This window comes from Syngnathus leptorhynchus, chromosome 12 (genome assembly GCF_054491065.1).
Source record: "Syngnathus leptorhynchus isolate UIUO chromosome 12, UIUO_Slep, whole genome shotgun sequence".
In the NCBI taxonomy this organism is placed as follows: domain Eukaryota; kingdom Metazoa; phylum Chordata; class Actinopteri; order Syngnathiformes; family Syngnathidae; genus Syngnathus; species Syngnathus leptorhynchus.
This window is the reverse complement of record NC_141206.1, coordinates 5533073-5551017: the sequence shown is the minus strand read 5'-3', so window position 1 is coordinate 5551017 and position 17945 is coordinate 5533073. Positions and strand designations below refer to the sequence as shown.

The window sequence follows — 17945 nt, the reverse complement described above, 5'->3', positions numbered from 1 at the left end:
GAGGGTATCTTTTTTGAAAAGACCTGGCAGGGCACACGAAAAGGGGGCAGGCGGGGGTACCAGCCCCCACCACACTTCTACACATAAATGGACGGGGGGGGGGGGCATATGCCATTGTCGTTGTTGCTTAAATAATGAGCGTGAAGGTTGCTGCTGAAATGAATGTGCCAAAGTCCGATGAGTGGTCTAACCCACTCCAGGACGGACCACACTGGACCTTGTTGGAGCGAAGCCCCCTCCAAGGTGGGACCCTGGGCCATTGTGAAGATGGAGCATGTGCAACACTCAGCCACTTTCATTGGGCTAATCTTTTTTTGTAAAATGTTTTCTTCTATTGAAACACCATAAAAATACAATTTCCTCATCATACTTTATAGTACTTCATCAAACATTCCAGTACACAAAAAGCTACATTGAGTGACTCAACCATAAAATATGTCTAGGGAGATGTCGATAGTCTATTTGTACGGATAATGCATGATGCTCGAGGGCCGCTATCCTGCATGTTTTAGATCTTTTTGTCCTCCAACACACCCGATTCAAATAATCACAATCTTTATCAGGCTTTTACAGAACTCGCTGATGAGCAGATCATTTAATCGTGATTATGGTCTGTGATGGGCTCATTCGCTTGTGAGGCTTTAGAAGCCTGTGATCGAATATTCATAAGACCAATTCTATTTGAGTGGGCTGGTCATAGCATTGGTGAATAAATAATAAGATTGTCATATAACCCAGTTTGTATATTAATGATAATCAAAGATGAATACTATTTTGAGACTAAGTGGTAGGATGAGATACGTTTTTTTTTTAACTTCCGCTGAGTTGTTTTCTACATTGATTCACACATGATATGTTAACGACAAAACATATAATTGACTGGCCAAATATTTGCGCTGGCTACCGGGATGAGCTTTTCACAGGCACCGCTGACCCATTAACATCTAGCAGGTTGTCATTGTGTTGAGCTAAATTGATCCATTAGCATGGCTTTTGTCATTTTAAATCCCACGTTTGGCCTCAAAGGAGTGCGGGTTTAACTCCCTAATGAGGACTTTGGCCACAAAGGCACAGAGGACTCTTATTTATCTTATTCTCGAAATCCACTGAGCGTTTACGGTGCGCTTCGCAAAATTGACAATTTATGAGTGTGGTTGTTGTTACAGTGATGTACAATCCAACATATTTCCCCCAAATATATACATATAAAAATTAATACACGTGAAATATACATACATCGTATCTAGGAAAGAACGATTATGGCATTTTTAACATAACTATCAATGGGGGGGGGGGGCAGTGAGCAACCAATTGACCAGTTACTGCACTGGCAGGATTGTTATGTTCCATTATTGTGAACTTTAAGAGGGATAAAGGACAAGAGCTTTTGATTTATGATTTTCCGATTTAAAAAAAAAAATCACATCTGCCATGCATGTTTATGGATCTTGCGGATAAACAAAATCTTAGCGTTTAACATGAAGTGACACCGGCAGCGCACATGAAACCTTCTCACTCTAAAGCCTCACAGATCACTTCTTACCATTTGCTGATCATGCGACAGAAGAGTCAAAATCCCCAGATTAGCGTTGCCACAATAGCCCTGTTTTGTTGCGACAAGAACAGGTTTACACCGAAGGGAAGGCCGCTGGGGGCCCCATCGGTCAACGGGGGCAGAACCAGTGAAAGTCAACAGAAAGTGAATGGTGACTCAATTGTGTCAACCTTGCATCTCCTGCTGTGGCTTTCAAAGGCCACTGCTGACCCAAAATTTAACGCACACTAATTATGACTCAAAATTAATTCATTGCTCACCTGTTTAAGAAATATTTTTGTTTTATCAATATCAGTCTTTTTTTTTTTTTTTTTTAAGAGGTAATGATGCATCCATACACCGGTCTTGTTTGGGATAAGTGGAACAGTCAAGAGCTGGAGGATGAACCATTTTTTCTTAAAAAACTGATAATGCAAGACAATGCATCTTAATTTCTCATGAACGTCATCCGGTGGGCCACATAAAGGATAATTGACGGTAGGCTGATTTTTGGCTGCTGAACCCTGCTCTATAGCGAAGATGATGAAAGGGAAATTGGATGGCTGGATCATCGTTCATATTTAGACTTTTACAGTGTCTTACAAAAATATATGCAGGTTTACTTTTGAGGAATAAAACCTCTGTCTTGTTTATGATGAATACTTTGGCCTACTGGTTGTTATGGCTAATTTGGTGGTATGTAGTGTGCTCAGTAGTTTTGGGAGGTGCTATTTGTTGTAAAACTTAAGTGAAAGTTGTTTGGGTTTTTTTTTTCTTGTTGACATGTCAACCTGTTTTCTGGCCAATTATGCATTATTGACATTGCCACTGTGCAGTAAACCACAAAAACCAGCTTGTGTTGACTTTGTGTTATTTGACTCAAAGTGTGTCGTGTCATCCCTGGAGGCCCCACCGGCCACCGCAGCACTGTGAGCGAGCGAAGGTCGTGGACCAATGAGAAGGCGCCCTGTTGGCCTCCAGGCATCCCATCATGCTCATGTGCAGCCGCACTCTGCGCTACGTCAGCACTGACACGAAACATGGCGGTGCCCGGAGCAGCAACACAGAGGCAGCGGCGGACTTCCATCTCGGCGACGGGAAGGATGTTCGTCGCGCTTCTTGCAGGGCTGCTGTGTCACAGCACTGTCGCCCAAGTGACGATCACCGATAACGACGCGGTGACGGACACTGTTGCAAAGACACCGGACCCGGCGGATGCGGCTCCCCACCGCCGCTTTGAGTACAAGTACAGTTTTAAGGGGCCACATCTAGTCCAGGCGGATGGCAGGATCCCCTTCTGGATCCACATGGGCGGTAAGTGCAGATGTCATGCACTTACTTTCCGGGCATGCAAAACCCACAGCGGCTTGTAACGGCTCTGAGCTAGCGGTGCTAACGTCAACATGGACCCCTTAAACCTCCCCGGTTAATATGCATGTTTTGGGTAATTGTCAACGCCATTGAATGAGTTAAAGTACGAAGACATTAAACTCTAAAGGTGAACACTTGATAAATTGCGTCACTCGCTTAACGCGACCCTTTGGATTGGCGTGTCATGCAACTGATCGTGGACTTCTGCACTGTGCAGCCTCCATTCATAAAATACTGATAACGTACCGTCTGACGTCGGTACGGGGAAAGGGCAACGGTGTCATAAGGTGCCGTGCTTTTTAATTCAATATTTATAATATATCTTCAGCCAAGAACACGTCCCCATTTGCAATTCCGATTTGGCTGCAAACATCTGGATACAACAAGGCATAATCAAAGCAAACACTAAGAAGTTATGTCTCAGAAATGATGGCTATATGCATATGCAAATTGATTAATTAGGCATGCGTCACGTTATTCTTTCCAACATAAGGGGTTTGCGTCTTTAAATAGTGCTTCTTATAGGCAACCAGCATTGCTATAGGAGCCCGCCCTGTCTTTTCTGCTTGTCTAAACAACAAAGACTATTGCAACATACTATTTCGTGATGTAATTATGACACTGTTGGATGATCAAAGGGCTGACTTGAGCAGTAGAATATCACCTATGACAAAAAGTCCCTCCTTCCAATATTGCCTTTCCTTGTGTCTGAATCATTTCAGCGCGCTGTGACATGTCATGAAGAAAGGCAGGGGGAACCTCATGCAATTGTAGAATGTGCTCTTAAGTGTATCGCTCTCATCTCTCTGGCAGATGCCATCCCCAGTGAGGACCAGGTGCGTCTCGCGCCATCCCTCAAGAGTCAGCGGGGTTCTTTATGGTGCAAGAACAAGGCGTCCTTCGAAAATTGGGAGGCCGAGGTGACATTCCGGGTATCCGGAAGAGGACGGATGGGAGCGGACGGCTTGGTAAGTAAAAGCTAATAGAGTCAAAGCGCACAGGGGCACCTTTATAGAGAAATTGGATCTCTTACTAGGGAACATTGACTTTATTTTCATGTCCTCCTTGACATTTGCTCGTTTTTATTTTCACCAACTAGCATCTATGCTGTCCATTGGTTTGTTTCACTTCCTTTTTTGTTACTATTTATCTTTGTTAATGTTAATCTATTAAAACGGCACCGCAACAGTGCAAATGAATCAAGAAATATTTCAGTGGAAAGTGAAAACAAATGGTAACTAAATTGGCGCTGTTATCAGTACTCGCCTATCGCTGCAAAAAAAAAAGACGTGGGTTCGTTTGTTCTTTCCATTCCAGAAACATTGTGCACTCACGAAGGTGAAGCTTTATCTAAAATTCTAGAGAACAAGTCTCTTCTTCCAATAGCAGCATAAAGCAAGGTGGAATGATGTTTAGCTAATGCAAGCAAAGGTAGGAGCGGCGAGTTCAACTTGCCAACTCTTCTGTGGTTGCCTTACAGGTTGTGTGAGAAATTAGAATACATCATCTGGCCTAAGGAGTTGATAATAAGTGTAGCGTGTAGGTACCTGCAGTAATTGCTGATTTAATGGGGGTCCAGAAATTCTTGAGATATTTCACTGGATATTCGTTTTTACTCAGATTGTGTTGAAATGGTGTTTAGATCAGTATGCAAGACCTCAATATTGGGCAAAAGTGTATCTTTCTTTATCTGGGGCAAAATAGTGATATTTTGTTCTTTTTACAATTGTGTTCCCATCATAAAAACATAATTGTTGCATTTGCCTTAGCCAAACGCTAGAATTTTGTCTCATTTTTTTGACAGGCCATCTGGTTCACCTCAGAGCAAGGCCTGCAGGGACCCGTCTACGGTGCCGCTGACAATTGGAATGGAGTCGGGATTTTCTTTGACTCCTTCGACAATGACGGAAAGGTCAGTGTCAAATCCACAGATTTGTTTTGTTTTTTTGTCTCCGAGTTGTAAAATACAGGCAACATGTGTAATAACAGGACAAAGGTTGACTGATATTGCCCATAATCCAATTTTACTTCCCACAATTATCAAATATTAATTCCCTAACATCATTCCAGTGATTTGATTCATTTAAATATGGTTGTTCGTTTGCTTATCTCACCATCGTGACAAACAAATAGTCAGAAGACCATGTTTAGGTTACAAGTTTGTGTGTGCATTTGTTCAAGATGAGCATGTTTTGTGTGCCCTCCAGAAAAACAACCCAGTTATCGTCGTAGTTGGAAACAACGGCAAACTTGTTTATGACCACAAAAAGTAAGTAAGCTCGTCCATTTTTCACATTTGAGCAACTTTAAAGAAGATTAGGAAATATGATTATATTTGCTTGAAAGTAAATAATCCCCTATCTTTCCGTAATCTCCCGTAGACCAGTGAAATCTTGAAATCACTTTTTTTCCAAGCTGCCATTTTTCTTGGAATCCGTACTATTTTTTTTTTCACGTACAGTATTTAATCAAAACAGGTCACATGTACAGTAAAAAAAAACCTGATTGTGTTATTTATGGTTGTATGCTAGCTATTGACGAGCAAAATGTGACGGTGCTTTGTTTGTGTTCGTAATTGAACAAGTGACTCTATTTTATGTACCGTGCTAAAAGTATGATGTTGATGCTTTATGATCCTCCCATTTTTAGATGCTGCATCTACAATAAGGACCAGGCTGGGCCACGACTAACAAAAATCCTTGTCTGATTTTGTTGGCAGTGACGGCAGCACACAAGCCTTGGGCACGTGTTTGCGAGACTTCCGTAACAAACCGTATCCCGTCAGAGCCAAAGTGACGTACTACAAAAAGACGCTGACGGTACGTTCCAGGGCGATTTTGACTTGTTGGTTACGTCCACTTCCTCTAACGCCAATCCGACGTTGCTTGGCAGGTTATGATCAACAATGGATTCACTCCCGACGCAAACGACTTTGAGCTCTGCACCAAGGTGGAAGATATGATCATTCCTCCCGAGGGCTTCTTCGGTGTCTCGGCTGCCACTGGAGGATTAGCGGGTAATTTGATGGTGGAGCAAAAGCTTTCAAATTAGCCTTGTGAGTCAAGGTTGGCGTTTAAAAGTACAGTTTTATGCCAGGGTTAGTCTCTAATTACTGTGTTAGGGCTTCAAACAAGGGCAGAGGCTTGACCTAAAGCAAGTGTTTTCAAACAAGGGTTAGGTTTTCAAATGAAGCCTCAGTCAATTAGGGCTTCTAATTAGCGTTCATATTGTTTACGAGCGCTAAGAAACTCATTCTAGCAATACTTATTCCGCATGACATTAGAGTCATTGTTTAGAATTTGATACCGTCCTGTTTTAATGCCACCATTTGAATTAATAATCGTGTTTTTGTTTTTTTCCCCTTTACATTGTTTCTGCACCAGATGACCATGACGTCCTGTCCTTCTTGTTATTCCAACTCACGGAACCGGGCCAGACACCAGTAAGTTCCATTTGCTAGAACTTCTTTTCCGAATCCCACCACTTGTGTGCTAACAAATCCGCCCAAGCCCTTTTTGAATGCTTTTCTTTTATTGACCATTTTTTGTGGGGTTTGTGGTTGCCCTCTTGAAGCCCCTACCAGAAGCGGAGATTCCCAAAGAAGACAAGGACAAGTACCAGGAGGAATTCCACAATTTCCAGCAAGAGCTTGACAAAAAGAAAGAGGAGTTCCAGAAAGAGCACCCCGACGTCCAAGGAGAGCCAAGTTAGTACTGAGGAGGCTAATGGCAATTATGTTATACATTTTTTTTATGACATGAGTGTTAATGTTTTGGAAAATGAAATCGTTTCTAATTTGTTTGTTGCCTGGATTTGTTTCTACGCAGTTGAAGAGTTGTACGAGAGTGTGAATGATCGAGAGATCCGTCAGGTGTTTGAGGGTCAGAACCGCATCCACCTGGAGATCAAGCAGCTCAACCGGCAGCTGGCCATGATACTGGACGAACAGCGCCGTTACGTGACCATCGTCACCGATGAGATCTCCAAGAGGGGATCCAACACCGGCTCTGGACAGGTGGGTTTCAATATTAGAACCCACAGTTGGAAAAGCTGCTTTATTTTTAGATTTTTATGCCATCTGCGCCAACATTATACTTCTTTACCTTGTAAAATATAGAATATATTTTTCCTCTTACAATATTTATCATATCAATCCTGTCACATTACGACTTTTCTCATGGTATAAGATTAAATAAATAAATACTTCATTTCATTTAGTCAACAAAGAGCTTTTTTTTCTGACGACAATTCTTATTGATTCACCGATGTGTCTGTATAGCGCCAACTACTGCCAAGGAGGACTTATTTAAATATCGATTGCAACCCCACACTTACCTTCAAATAAGGGGCCCGATACTTGAATACTACTTGATATAAATGCGGACATTTTTAAATATGAAATTTTGACATTTTGTCACTTTTTTTCTTGTAAAAAAACAAACTTAAAGTGTTGTTTTGTGAAATAAAAATAGGATTGTACTTTTTTGACAGCATATTTTTTTTGTAAAATGACATCATCATTACTTGTTTTCATGTTGCCATTTCCTGCTTCACAGGCCTATTGTTTACGCTCAAATCACATTTTTAAACAATCGAAACAAAGTCAAACAATGTTATTTTTCCCAATGTTAGCTCCTCCTACCATGCTGTTGTTTATTTTAGCTGGATGTGGCGAACCAGCAGCTGGGCACTATTGCATCTTCTCAACAGGATCTGCTCAGGAACCTCAACGAGTTTAGGTGAGTCTCTTTTGTTTTTTTAGCATCAGCTGAAAGGCAAAACAAAGAGAAAATCCGAGCAGTTAAACCCTGGCAAAGGATATTTAATCTCAGGCTGCGCACATCTCAGGTGTCTGACTGTCTGCCATGCTAATCCCAAGATCATGCTTTCATGACATCCATGCGAAAGTAAGTTTGTTTTTAAAGGTATGTGTACAAGGCATGATATGCACAGTAATACCCACCCATAATCTTCTTAAACTTCTGGGGTCTTATACTACAAAAAAAACAACCCCCAAAAGTCATTTTCTTGAATGAAAGTGAAAGGCTGCCTGATTTAAAAAAAAAAAAAAAAAAAAAAATCTATGATAATGTACATTATTACACGGTGAAGCTCTGGACAGCTGTGTCATTTATGAACCCAAAAATATAAGAATATTTGAAATAATAGGTCACGAAATATTGTATGTGCTTTTTTGTGGTTGCTCACACCGTTTCAAATTAAAGCCTCAGCAAAAAGAATGTATATTCGGGGTAAATTGAGTTATACAATTATAAGAATAAAATGAATATACTGCTACTACCATTTCTTTCCTTTTCAGCGTGGCCCTAATACTCCTTGGCAGAGCTTAATGATTAAATAATGTCTCCTTTTTTGTGGCCGTCACTGTTTGATTGTGTCTTAATTTGAGCGTGCCATCTGCATGCCAAATTAATCACAATATTAAAGATTTCACTTTATGTAACATTAATCTGTCATGTATCATAAAAGAAGCAAGCTGTCCACGTGGCCTAAATCCCATGTGCGTACATGATTTAAAAAAAAAAAAAAAAAAAAAAAAAAAAATTATGATCATTAGAACATTGACCCACAGCTTTCAGGTCGATCATTTGTTTGACGGCAGTAAAAGGCCAGTCCAGCCTCAAACGCACTAACTGATTTACGGCTTGTCGCTGGATTAGAAAATGCTCATAAATGGGTCACTAGATGAAGATTAGATGCCATCTTTATTAATAAACGCTCATTTACTTTCTCAAGGGAGATTTATTTTAATATATATGAAAACAAATTACATGTTGATTTGCAAAGAAAAGGCCACATTTTAGCACCGTATCAGATTAGAAGTCTTTAAATACATCTGCCATACACGAACGGGCTAAACACGGTCTGTACTACAAATGATGCTCTGCAGGACTTCCTTTCGTTTGTCCATTTTTTTTAACCCTCTGTCCTAATCGTCTTAGATGTACTTTAAGATGATAAGCGAAAGTTACTGCTTGCTGCCTGCCTCTAATCAACTGGAAGAAGTATTTTCTTTTTCCTGATTTATTGTATGACTAAGGCGGCCCAATGAAAATATCTTTATCTATTTATTTTAATAAATGCAATAAAATAGTATCAATGTGATTGACAATTTTGTAATGACAATTTTTTTATGGTGGCTTAATTTTTGTTTACCTATCGTACAACCATTTTTTTACTGTAACACAAAAATAATTCTGGTTGCATAACTGACCGATCATAAGCAACGTTTTTGCTACTTTTTTACTTTAACTTTACTTTTTTTTCCGGTAGCACAACAGTTTCTTTCTTGTAACATTGCTTTATTTTCTTGTAGTACTACAATTTTTTGTCTTGTAATACACATTAAATGTGTCGATTATTGTTCAGACCCGCTAATTCTGTCTGCTAGCATCACGGCGAGTCGTTTCCTTAACCCATTCAGACCTTGTAATCTGATGTTGAAACATGTTTTTATAAGGGATTAATTTGGCAATCATGACCTGTTTTATCAGATGGTAATTTTCTGGTTTTCAAACTTTGGCTATACAGATCCCCTTGTGAATAGGGATTAAAAGATTAAACAGGGGACAAATTGTATCACTGTTGCAAAAATAAAAAAAAGGAAACAAAAATGGTGATACCCACTGTGGGTCGTGTTTGCCAACATGAAAATTAGACTTGTGGTCTGTTTTGGTATTTTGGTTTGCTTTCTGAGCGACCTTAGAAATACCTTTCTACCAATTGCTATACTGTATCTAAATTAGTATACTTTTTTTTCTTGACTTGACCTTCTTGACTCATAACTGATGTTGTTTAGGCAATTTTCTTAATTCTGCTAATTTTTTCAAAAATGGTGACCATCATACTCCATTCTTTTTGTTTTTTCTCGGCAGGAATGCCTTCTACGAATCTCTGAAGCAAATCGGCTCGGCCCAGCAGCAACATCAGCAGCAGGGTGGCGGCGTGGCCGCATACGAGAGCATTCAGCATTTCAACGATATCAAGGAGCACCTGCACTCAGTCAGACGCGACCTGGAGCACCTGGTACAACGTGGCGCTCAGGTCAGAATGCAAAGTTAATGCTAACATTGTTCCGTCATTTGTCTTCTGCCCACTAATATGAGGACTCCTTGTAGAATCCTGGTGAGAAGGTCCAAAAGTGCCCCGAGCTTCCCCCCCTGCCTTCCTGCTTATCTACCGTCCATTTTGTCATTTTCATTGTGGTCCAGTCAGTTCTATTCTTGTGTTATATCATGTACAAGTAAGTTCATGCTTTTTATTTATTGCATAAATTCAAATTAAATGAGCTGCTAATTTCTCTGTTTTTTTCTGTGCTGCAGAAGCCAACAGGAAGCAGCAGCCAAGAAGTTTTTTTGATGCAGAAAATATTTCTCCAATGAAGATGTAAATGAGGGAATGTCTATTTTAGGTGATCCCACCCTCCCTCCAGGTTTTTTTTTCTTTCCCAAGAGTTGCTAATTTATTGTACCTGAAAGGAAAATATGATTTATGTGCAAGAATTTTGTTTTGCCGAATTATTTCCACATTCTTAATTTGATCCTGTTTATAACGAGTGCGAAACAAAATTTAATCCTGACAGTATTTTTGCCTGGTCACATCATTTGGGATTTTTGATTTTTGTTCCCAGAACCGTTGCTGACAAAAAAAAAACAACCTGTGTCTTTTTTAAATGTGCATTTTGTATGAATAAAGCTGAAAACCTGTTGAACACTTGACACTTGCGCTAAAACTGAAAAACACACATGTACACACACATAAACACAAATATTATCTTCATTGAAGACTAAATTATCTGCAAATCCAATTGTCTTTTATAAGCAAGACAAATCTTTTGAAATGGAACAATTTTTTGCACTTAATTTAACAATGGCCAAAACGGAGTTAGCCCACTGTAGTTCTCAGTGGTTTATATGTGCAATAATGATGATGGCTGGAGAAGCCACAAATGCTCACATTCCCACCTGTCAATCACCCTCTCCCCCCTCAAACAACAGCACGCCAGCACGGCACGGAGAAAGGCTCTAGTGAGGATAAACGAGACCCGTAATCCCGCTCCTCTCGCTACTGCAACGTCGCACGTTCTCCGCTAATTCAATAAAGCGACCATCCCAGGTTACATCTCGGATTCTGTTTATAGAACGTCCTATTTGGTGCACATTCAATTTAAAAAAATACAAAACGTGCAAGCTCTCTGAAAGGTCTGCTTGATTCAAAAATAGATAGGAAACCGGCCATCTGTCTCTTAGCATAGTGGAGCCGTGGAGGATTTAATCCAGATTATGGCCGAAGCACACAACTTTGTGTGTGTGTGTGTGTGTGTGTGTGTGTGTGTGTGTGTGTGTGTGTGTGTGTGTGTGTGTTGCGTGTCATCACTGCACCCTTGGTTGCATAGACAGGCAGCAGGTTAGCTCGACAGCTACAGGGGAGCTAAGGGAACCGGAGAACAGAAACCAACCCAACTCACTTTCCTTGTTCCTCAGCCCCCGAAAAGACAACTAAAAATTCATCATGGCTTTCTTAATCAAGAGCATGATCGGAAACCCCCTTTCGGGAATAGGCCTGGGCGGCGGAGGAGACAAGGAAGAGGAGGCCACCCCATCGGACCCGGCCAAGGCGGCAGGCATGACGCGGGAGGAGTACGAGGAGTACCAGAAACAAGTGGTGGAGGAGAAGTGAGTGCGGGCCTCCATTTTGGATTAGTGCAGGTTGACCTTGGAAAAAATAAAACCGCACACATAGATTTGAGTAAATACCTTACTTCTGCTATTTTAGAAGTTGTCACCTCTACAATTTAAGGATTTTTATACAAAATGTAAACATTAACCTTGTACAGGCTACATGTCTTGATCAATAATCTGCCTTAATCTAGGATTTTATTCGAGTTCTGTTGGAGTTCTGGATGACGTTAACCACCATGATTTGAGTAAACCGTCAAACTGGATTCAATGACATGTCAAGCAGTTGAAATACTTAATTTTACGATGTCAAGGATACATTGCACATAAATGCTGAACATGGATTAATAATTTGGTTTAAAATAGCATTTTATGACATTTCATGAGAGGAGACATTTGTGCACAAGCATATTTGGGCAAAAAACATCATTATAACTCTATTAAAATAAGTATTGTTAAAAATTGTTTGTGAGGAGGGAGGTTGGGGCGTGGGGGTGGTATTCCACAGCATGAACCAAATCCCGTCAACCCAAATTACATAACAGGATTTACCAGCCTCTCTTGTTTTATTTATTTAATTGTGGGTTTTTTTTATTATTGTAATATATACTGACGACGCAGGTTACATGTTTTTGCGGGATTTTAATAACAGCTCTTCTTAATTTTTCGTCACTTAGTCCAGCGTTTCAAGAACAAACTTGTTTTACAAAAAGATTGTTGTCTACAGATGTGTTTTGGTGATGCGCCCCTCCAATCTGGTTTGATAATCCCAATCTTTAATTGGCTGAGGGAAAAGTACTCACCTCAAAGAAACTTTGCAGTCAAACCTGAGACAAGCAAGTTTACTTTTCTAGTTGGACGGGATTACCAAACAATGTCATAGGTCTCACACGGCCAATGAGAGTAGTTATACTGCATTTGATCACATTTAATTAACCTTATCATATTTTTCTAGAAAAACAAAACCCAAACTATGTTTTGTCGCGCTAGTGCTGCCCAGACATTTATCAAAATCAACCTCCCGAAGCCAAGTTAATTTAGCAACATGAAATTTGATAAGCATGTCTAACAGAAAAAAAGCCCGCAAAATAAATTTCATTCATGTAGAGTAAGAATTCGGTTTCTTACGCAATTTGATAGTAGTGTCCCACCAATGACGCATTTTGAACAAATGAATGTGTTTCAGGATGGAGAGAGATGCAGATTTCTTGCACAAGAAGGCTGAGAGGGCGACGCTGAGGGTGTGCCTCAGGGAAAAGTACAGGTTGCCCAAGGTAGGTGTCGTCAAGTACCCATCATTTTAATACGACAAATACAAACAATGGAGGCCACCATTTAGTATAAAAGGGTTGGGTTTGAAGAATGAAAAGGTCTAGCGACACATGGACTTTATCAAGAGCATTGTTTTGAAATGTATACTTTTTTGTTGTTGTTTCTTTGTTGTTATTGTGAAATACTTTGCCGATGGTTTCAAGAGTATAGGGTTATTAGGAAAAAAAGTATATTAAAAGATTCACTGAATTATACCAGCGCTAATAAATTTCAACTGCGTAATAAAAAAATGATCGCTAGATCTATTGCCAAAATTAGCAAACGTTAAGATTTTTTTGTGATTTCCACACATCATCATCTTTACTCTCTTACGGCTGCTGGCAAGCGGATTAAGTTATATCGTAGCGAATCAAATGAAAAAATAAATGTCCAAAAGGAAAAACGACATTTTCAAACACACGTGAAATAAAATCATGAAATTTTGAGTTATAAATTTTGTGTTCATCAACAAGGTGCTCCTTGCTCCTTTATATGTCTAAATGATTACATCGGAACATGGGAGGGAATGATTGTGATTAGAAGAGGAGGTGCGAAGCGCGTCACCAGATTAGACGAGAAGGTGTTGACTTTTTGTGGAAACCAAAAATCCACTGAGCTGAGATCCCAGGATCACTCGGCATCAGCCCATGTGATTGGACTTCTCCTACTGTATATTTTTCATACATAGGAAAAAAACAGCACTATTACTGAACATTTAGTCGGCATGGAGGGAGCACAAAAGGTATGTTATTTATAATTTGAATGAAACTGCCAATGAGCCAGAAAACTCTATTGAAAAAGTATGATTTTAATGCATGCTATTGACCTTGTACGCTATTGTATGATGATGAAAAAAAAAAAAAACAATGTGCGCTCTGTGGCCTTTTATAGCACATTTATGTATAAATCTAATTATTCCGCTCTAATGATGTTTACATTGTACGCACAATAGCAAAGGCCACCGTGTCTTTATTGAAACTGATTTGCAGCATCGTAACAATAGCAGAGGCTTACAATGGATTCTTTTTTTTTGAAAGCATTGGGGGAAGGGTTAGTTGAAGAGGTAAATACTTTCACTGAATAACAGGAAGTTGTCGTTCATCTTATGGCATTAGTGTGTGACTCAGAGAACGTTATCTTTAGACTGCTGGTAGCGGATAATCCCCATCATTGGGCCTTAAAGTCCAGTGAGCCCGCAAGCACAGGCACGATCGACTAAAACTGATCGTTTGATCAAAATTATTGTATAGCTTTTATTTTGAAATCCACACGAAAATGTATTTTGTAAATGTTGTGAAATATCTTATAATTTGGATTACATGGCAGCCAAATGGGAAATCGGGGGTCAACGGATGAGAATCAATGGTGTATATACTATTGGTAATCAAATTTAGTGAGCGAAAGTGTTTTGGATTGTCAGAGCCATTCATATCAACTGCCTAGTCAAAAAAACGTCAAATTTCGCATTCTTTGTTTTATAAAATAGCTCTGCTAAAAGAAAATGTTTTCTCCTTCCACTACACCCACCTGCTTTTTACGCAATAACGAAATCATTATAGAAATAACACGGATTAAGAAAGATTCATCCACTTGTTTACAGCATATCTAATCTTCCGTTGAATCATTTCAATTTTACAGTGTTTTCAGCACTTGCGGAAAAACATGTTAATCTGGGGAAAAGTTGTTTACCTTTATCATGGGAATTCCCTCGCATATTCACAAGGCCTGCGTATGCCCCACTGTTGCACTAAGTTTCACAAAAATATTTTAAAATGAAAGTTCTTTTTGTGTAATTCCTCTAGAAACATCTGCCGTGTAAATAACGAAATACGCCCAAAACAAAAAATCTGAATTGGATCATGATCTAATTCACAATAGAAACGAAATCTATTTGTCTAGTTGTCAAGTCGAGGCGTTAATTGTTGTTGGATGCAGAGCGAGCAGGACGAGAACATGATCGAGATGGCCGGTGACGACGTGGACGTGCCCGAGGAGCTCCTCAAGATGGTGGACGAGGATGCTACCGAAGAAGAGGGCAAGGACTCCCTCATGGGCCAGATTCAGAACTTGCAGAACATGGACATGGACCAGCTGAAGGAGAAGGCGTCGGCCACCGTCACCGAGCTCAAGACCAAAGCCGAGGAAAAGTGCGCTGTCATGTGAGGAAACCACCAGCAAAAAGAAGACCGCTGTGCAAAAGCCACCATTGGATTTGTTGTTTTAGCGACATGATCGCAACCAATCGACAACTTCCACCAAGGTTGAAATGTTAACCCCAAAAGAGTGTTTGTCTTTCTACCCATTTGTTAACCAGCACACCACTTCCTGGTTCCCAAACAAATCGGCATTACCATTACAATTCAATCATCAAAAAAACTTCCTGTATCTGCACCATTATTCGAATCCACAGCAAAATGTGCCGAATATTTTGTGGGATTTGTTTATGTTTTTAGCTTAGTCCTGCTAACTGTCCTAGTATTTACTTGATACGTTGTGTCCAAAATGATGACTATTTAGAACAACAAAGCTAGGCCAAAGACTTTTGCACGGTGCGCTATATTTGTATTTAAAGCACTGGGAAAACAAAATTCAATTTTTTTGTTGAATTTTAAGATAACAGCTAGCTTCCGTCATTGCAATACACCTAAAATCTAAATTGCCACTCAAAACGTAAGCATATGTTAAATATTGACCATGAAAATCTATTTAGTCATCAATATCAGGTGCCATGTGTTATCAATAGGCACCTTTTAGAAATGTCCTGACTTTCCATAAAGACTTTTTCCAAAATATAGATTGTATTTTTGCCCCACTTCAAAGTCCTTTTAATGGCGACATGACTTTCAATCTTTATTTTTCCGTTTGCTGTGACAACCGAGAAGGTTACCGAAGTCTCCTAAAAGCATGTTTACAGCCTGTTGACAGTGTTTTGACCTACCTTACACAATATTTATGCTAGGTTCTTGATGTTTTGTTTTTTTTAGACTTTTAGCGTTTCAACCTGTTGACGCAAAAAAGGCACTTGTTTGCCCACATTCATCTCGAAACACACAGTATATGGCAGTGCAATAAATAATGTACATATGAAGGTGCAGATCAAATAAAGATGTGTATTATGCAGTATTTATGTGCATTTTGACTGCTTCATTATTTCCATTGTATCGATATGCAGACAGTGAAGTGTTTCAACATTGCGATAAAAAAAAAAGTTGAATGTCACTTGGATGATAATCGTCATATGTGGTGTCTTGATTTTTAAACGGTTCAGACATGATCTATTTTCTACTATTCTTATTTTAGCAAAAAACAAACAAAAAATAAGAACAGATGATCGTTACTTTGTTTTAAGGAATACGGAGTAATACGGAGTAAATATTGTGATGCGATCTGGATGGGTTTTTTCCCCGCCTTTATTTCCATTATTACTTAATCGTGGTATTTGTATAAGTCAATTAAGGGATGCTGAAACAATCATACGATTGCGTTATGTTTGAGTCAATGTGACAGGATCACATTTCAAATCCTTTATTGGATTTTGAAATGCATTCAAGAGACAGCTCCACATAGCCACTAAAGATGATCAGAATAGAAGCGATTAATACCTGGTGGAGGGACGGTTTTAATTCAATTGGGCATTATCCAAACACTTGTCAACGAGGGGACGATTAGGGGTTGGTTGTGATCGAGGGAGGGGCTGTGGGTTTGGGGTGACGAGGGGAGGTTACATGGTCATCAGTTAAGAGTTTCACAGCAGTCCAAGTTTGAGCGGCTGTAGATTTGCAGTCTGCAGATTAACATCTAATAGGATCACAGAGGCCCGGTTTGTCGGACAGGCCCTCCCTACTCCATCCATCCGGCTATGTGTGTTATTATTCTTACTGGACGTGTGACCTGTGAGTCCTCAAAGCTCTTTATAGAAATGTTTACGAAATGATCAATCACGTAAAATAAACACGCAAATATTCCCTGGACATAATATTCGGCACAATCTAATGCAAGGTTTTGCAAAATTTAGTCAATGTTATGATAATTCCTAGTGTTTTTGTTATTTTGGATGGTGGGAACTAATTAGGCATCAGAATTTAGATGAAGGGAGGGATGGTTAGATGGAGGGATGGGTTGGTTGGCTTGCGTTGGATGGTCGGACAGACGAACGGATGGATAGTGTGAATAGTGTGTCAAAAGCATGAATCGGAGTATGAGCGTCCTTACAAACCAGACAAACCCAGATTTGAAAATCTTACCTGAAGTGTTACCAGAAGACTGGAAACTGTTATCGCTGTTATATTTTCTTCTATTTCCACTTGAGTCAACAGATGTCAATTATCCTGCAAGATAAGGGATAAATCAATAAAAGCACCTAAAAGGAAGTTGTGCATTGACCCCGTGGTGTTAATTAGCATCTCTTCCCCCCTCCTTCTCTTGTAGGCCCACAAAGGATGAGGTCACCTTGTGCAATTAGGAAAAGCTAAATAGTTTTAGGGGGGGGGGGGGGGGGAGTAACTCTTTTGAGCAACATCATGTAATCCCCTTTTAAGCGGGATTACCACACTGCTGTCAATCTTTGTTTGCTCCTAAATGGTTATCGCTGAAAATTGTCTTTATTGTGTGGTTCCCAACCGGGGGGACTGACCCCACACTTAAAATGTTGGCTTCTTTAATGGATCAGAAGGGGAAAATTAAAGCTATTCCTGCACTACAGAGGGACATGCAGCCCATTGGCCAGAAATGATACTGGCGCACTAGGTCATTTTTAGTCCAAATCAAAGTTACAAGCAGCAACAGATGAGAGGGTGAGGACATTTTGGACTGGCAGATCAAAAAAATAAAAATAAAAAATACAGTATAGTATGTGATCGATCATCAAGTAGCAGCCCATGGGCAAAACCGCCGAATCGTCCAATCCAGCCCGTGACTGGATTCTATAATTATGATGAAGATATGTGGTCTACACTAAAGCAACTGCCTGACCCAAATGCTCAAAATGCCTTAAGTTTTGTAATGACATGAAAAGAAATATATAAACAAAG

The 17945-nt window shown here is 39.8% G+C and overlaps 2 protein-coding genes and 1 long non-coding RNA gene across 6 annotated transcripts in view; 2 read left to right on the top strand and 1 right to left on the bottom strand.

Annotated features, from left to right (window-relative positions):
- LOC147047972 (uncharacterized) overlaps positions 1 to 17945 on the bottom strand; it is a 76140-nt gene that overhangs the window by 28730 nt on the left and 29465 nt on the right. For 3 of the 4 annotated variants that reach the window (XR_015067813.1, XR_015067815.1, XR_015067816.1), the window contains exons 5-6: positions 17160 to 17243; positions 7548 to 7673 (exon numbers count right to left, since the gene is read on the bottom strand). This is a non-coding gene — a long non-coding RNA (uncharacterized LOC147047972). Of the gene's footprint in view, positions 1 to 1543; positions 1709 to 7547; positions 7674 to 17159; positions 17244 to 17945 lie in introns of those variants that run through there. The other variant, XR_015067814.1, reaches the window with a different exon arrangement.
- On the top strand, positions 2551 to 10644 carry lman1 (lectin, mannose-binding, 1). Its single transcript, XM_085926947.1, has 13 exons — positions 2551 to 2848; positions 3719 to 3873; positions 4710 to 4817; positions 5113 to 5174; positions 5625 to 5724; positions 5798 to 5921; positions 6289 to 6347; positions 6479 to 6611; positions 6733 to 6920; positions 7568 to 7644; positions 9802 to 9970; positions 10045 to 10169; positions 10249 to 10644. Exons 1-13 carry the CDS (start codon positions 2575 to 2577, stop codon positions 10283 to 10285), a joined length of 1611 nt encoding a protein of 536 aa, XP_085783073.1. The 5' UTR covers positions 2551 to 2574; the 3' UTR covers positions 10286 to 10644.
- On the top strand, positions 11438 to 15078 carry cplx4a (complexin 4a). Its single transcript, XM_085926951.1, has 3 exons — positions 11438 to 11601; positions 12791 to 12878; positions 14851 to 15078. Exons 1-3 carry the CDS (start codon positions 11438 to 11440, stop codon positions 15076 to 15078), a joined length of 480 nt encoding a protein of 159 aa, XP_085783077.1.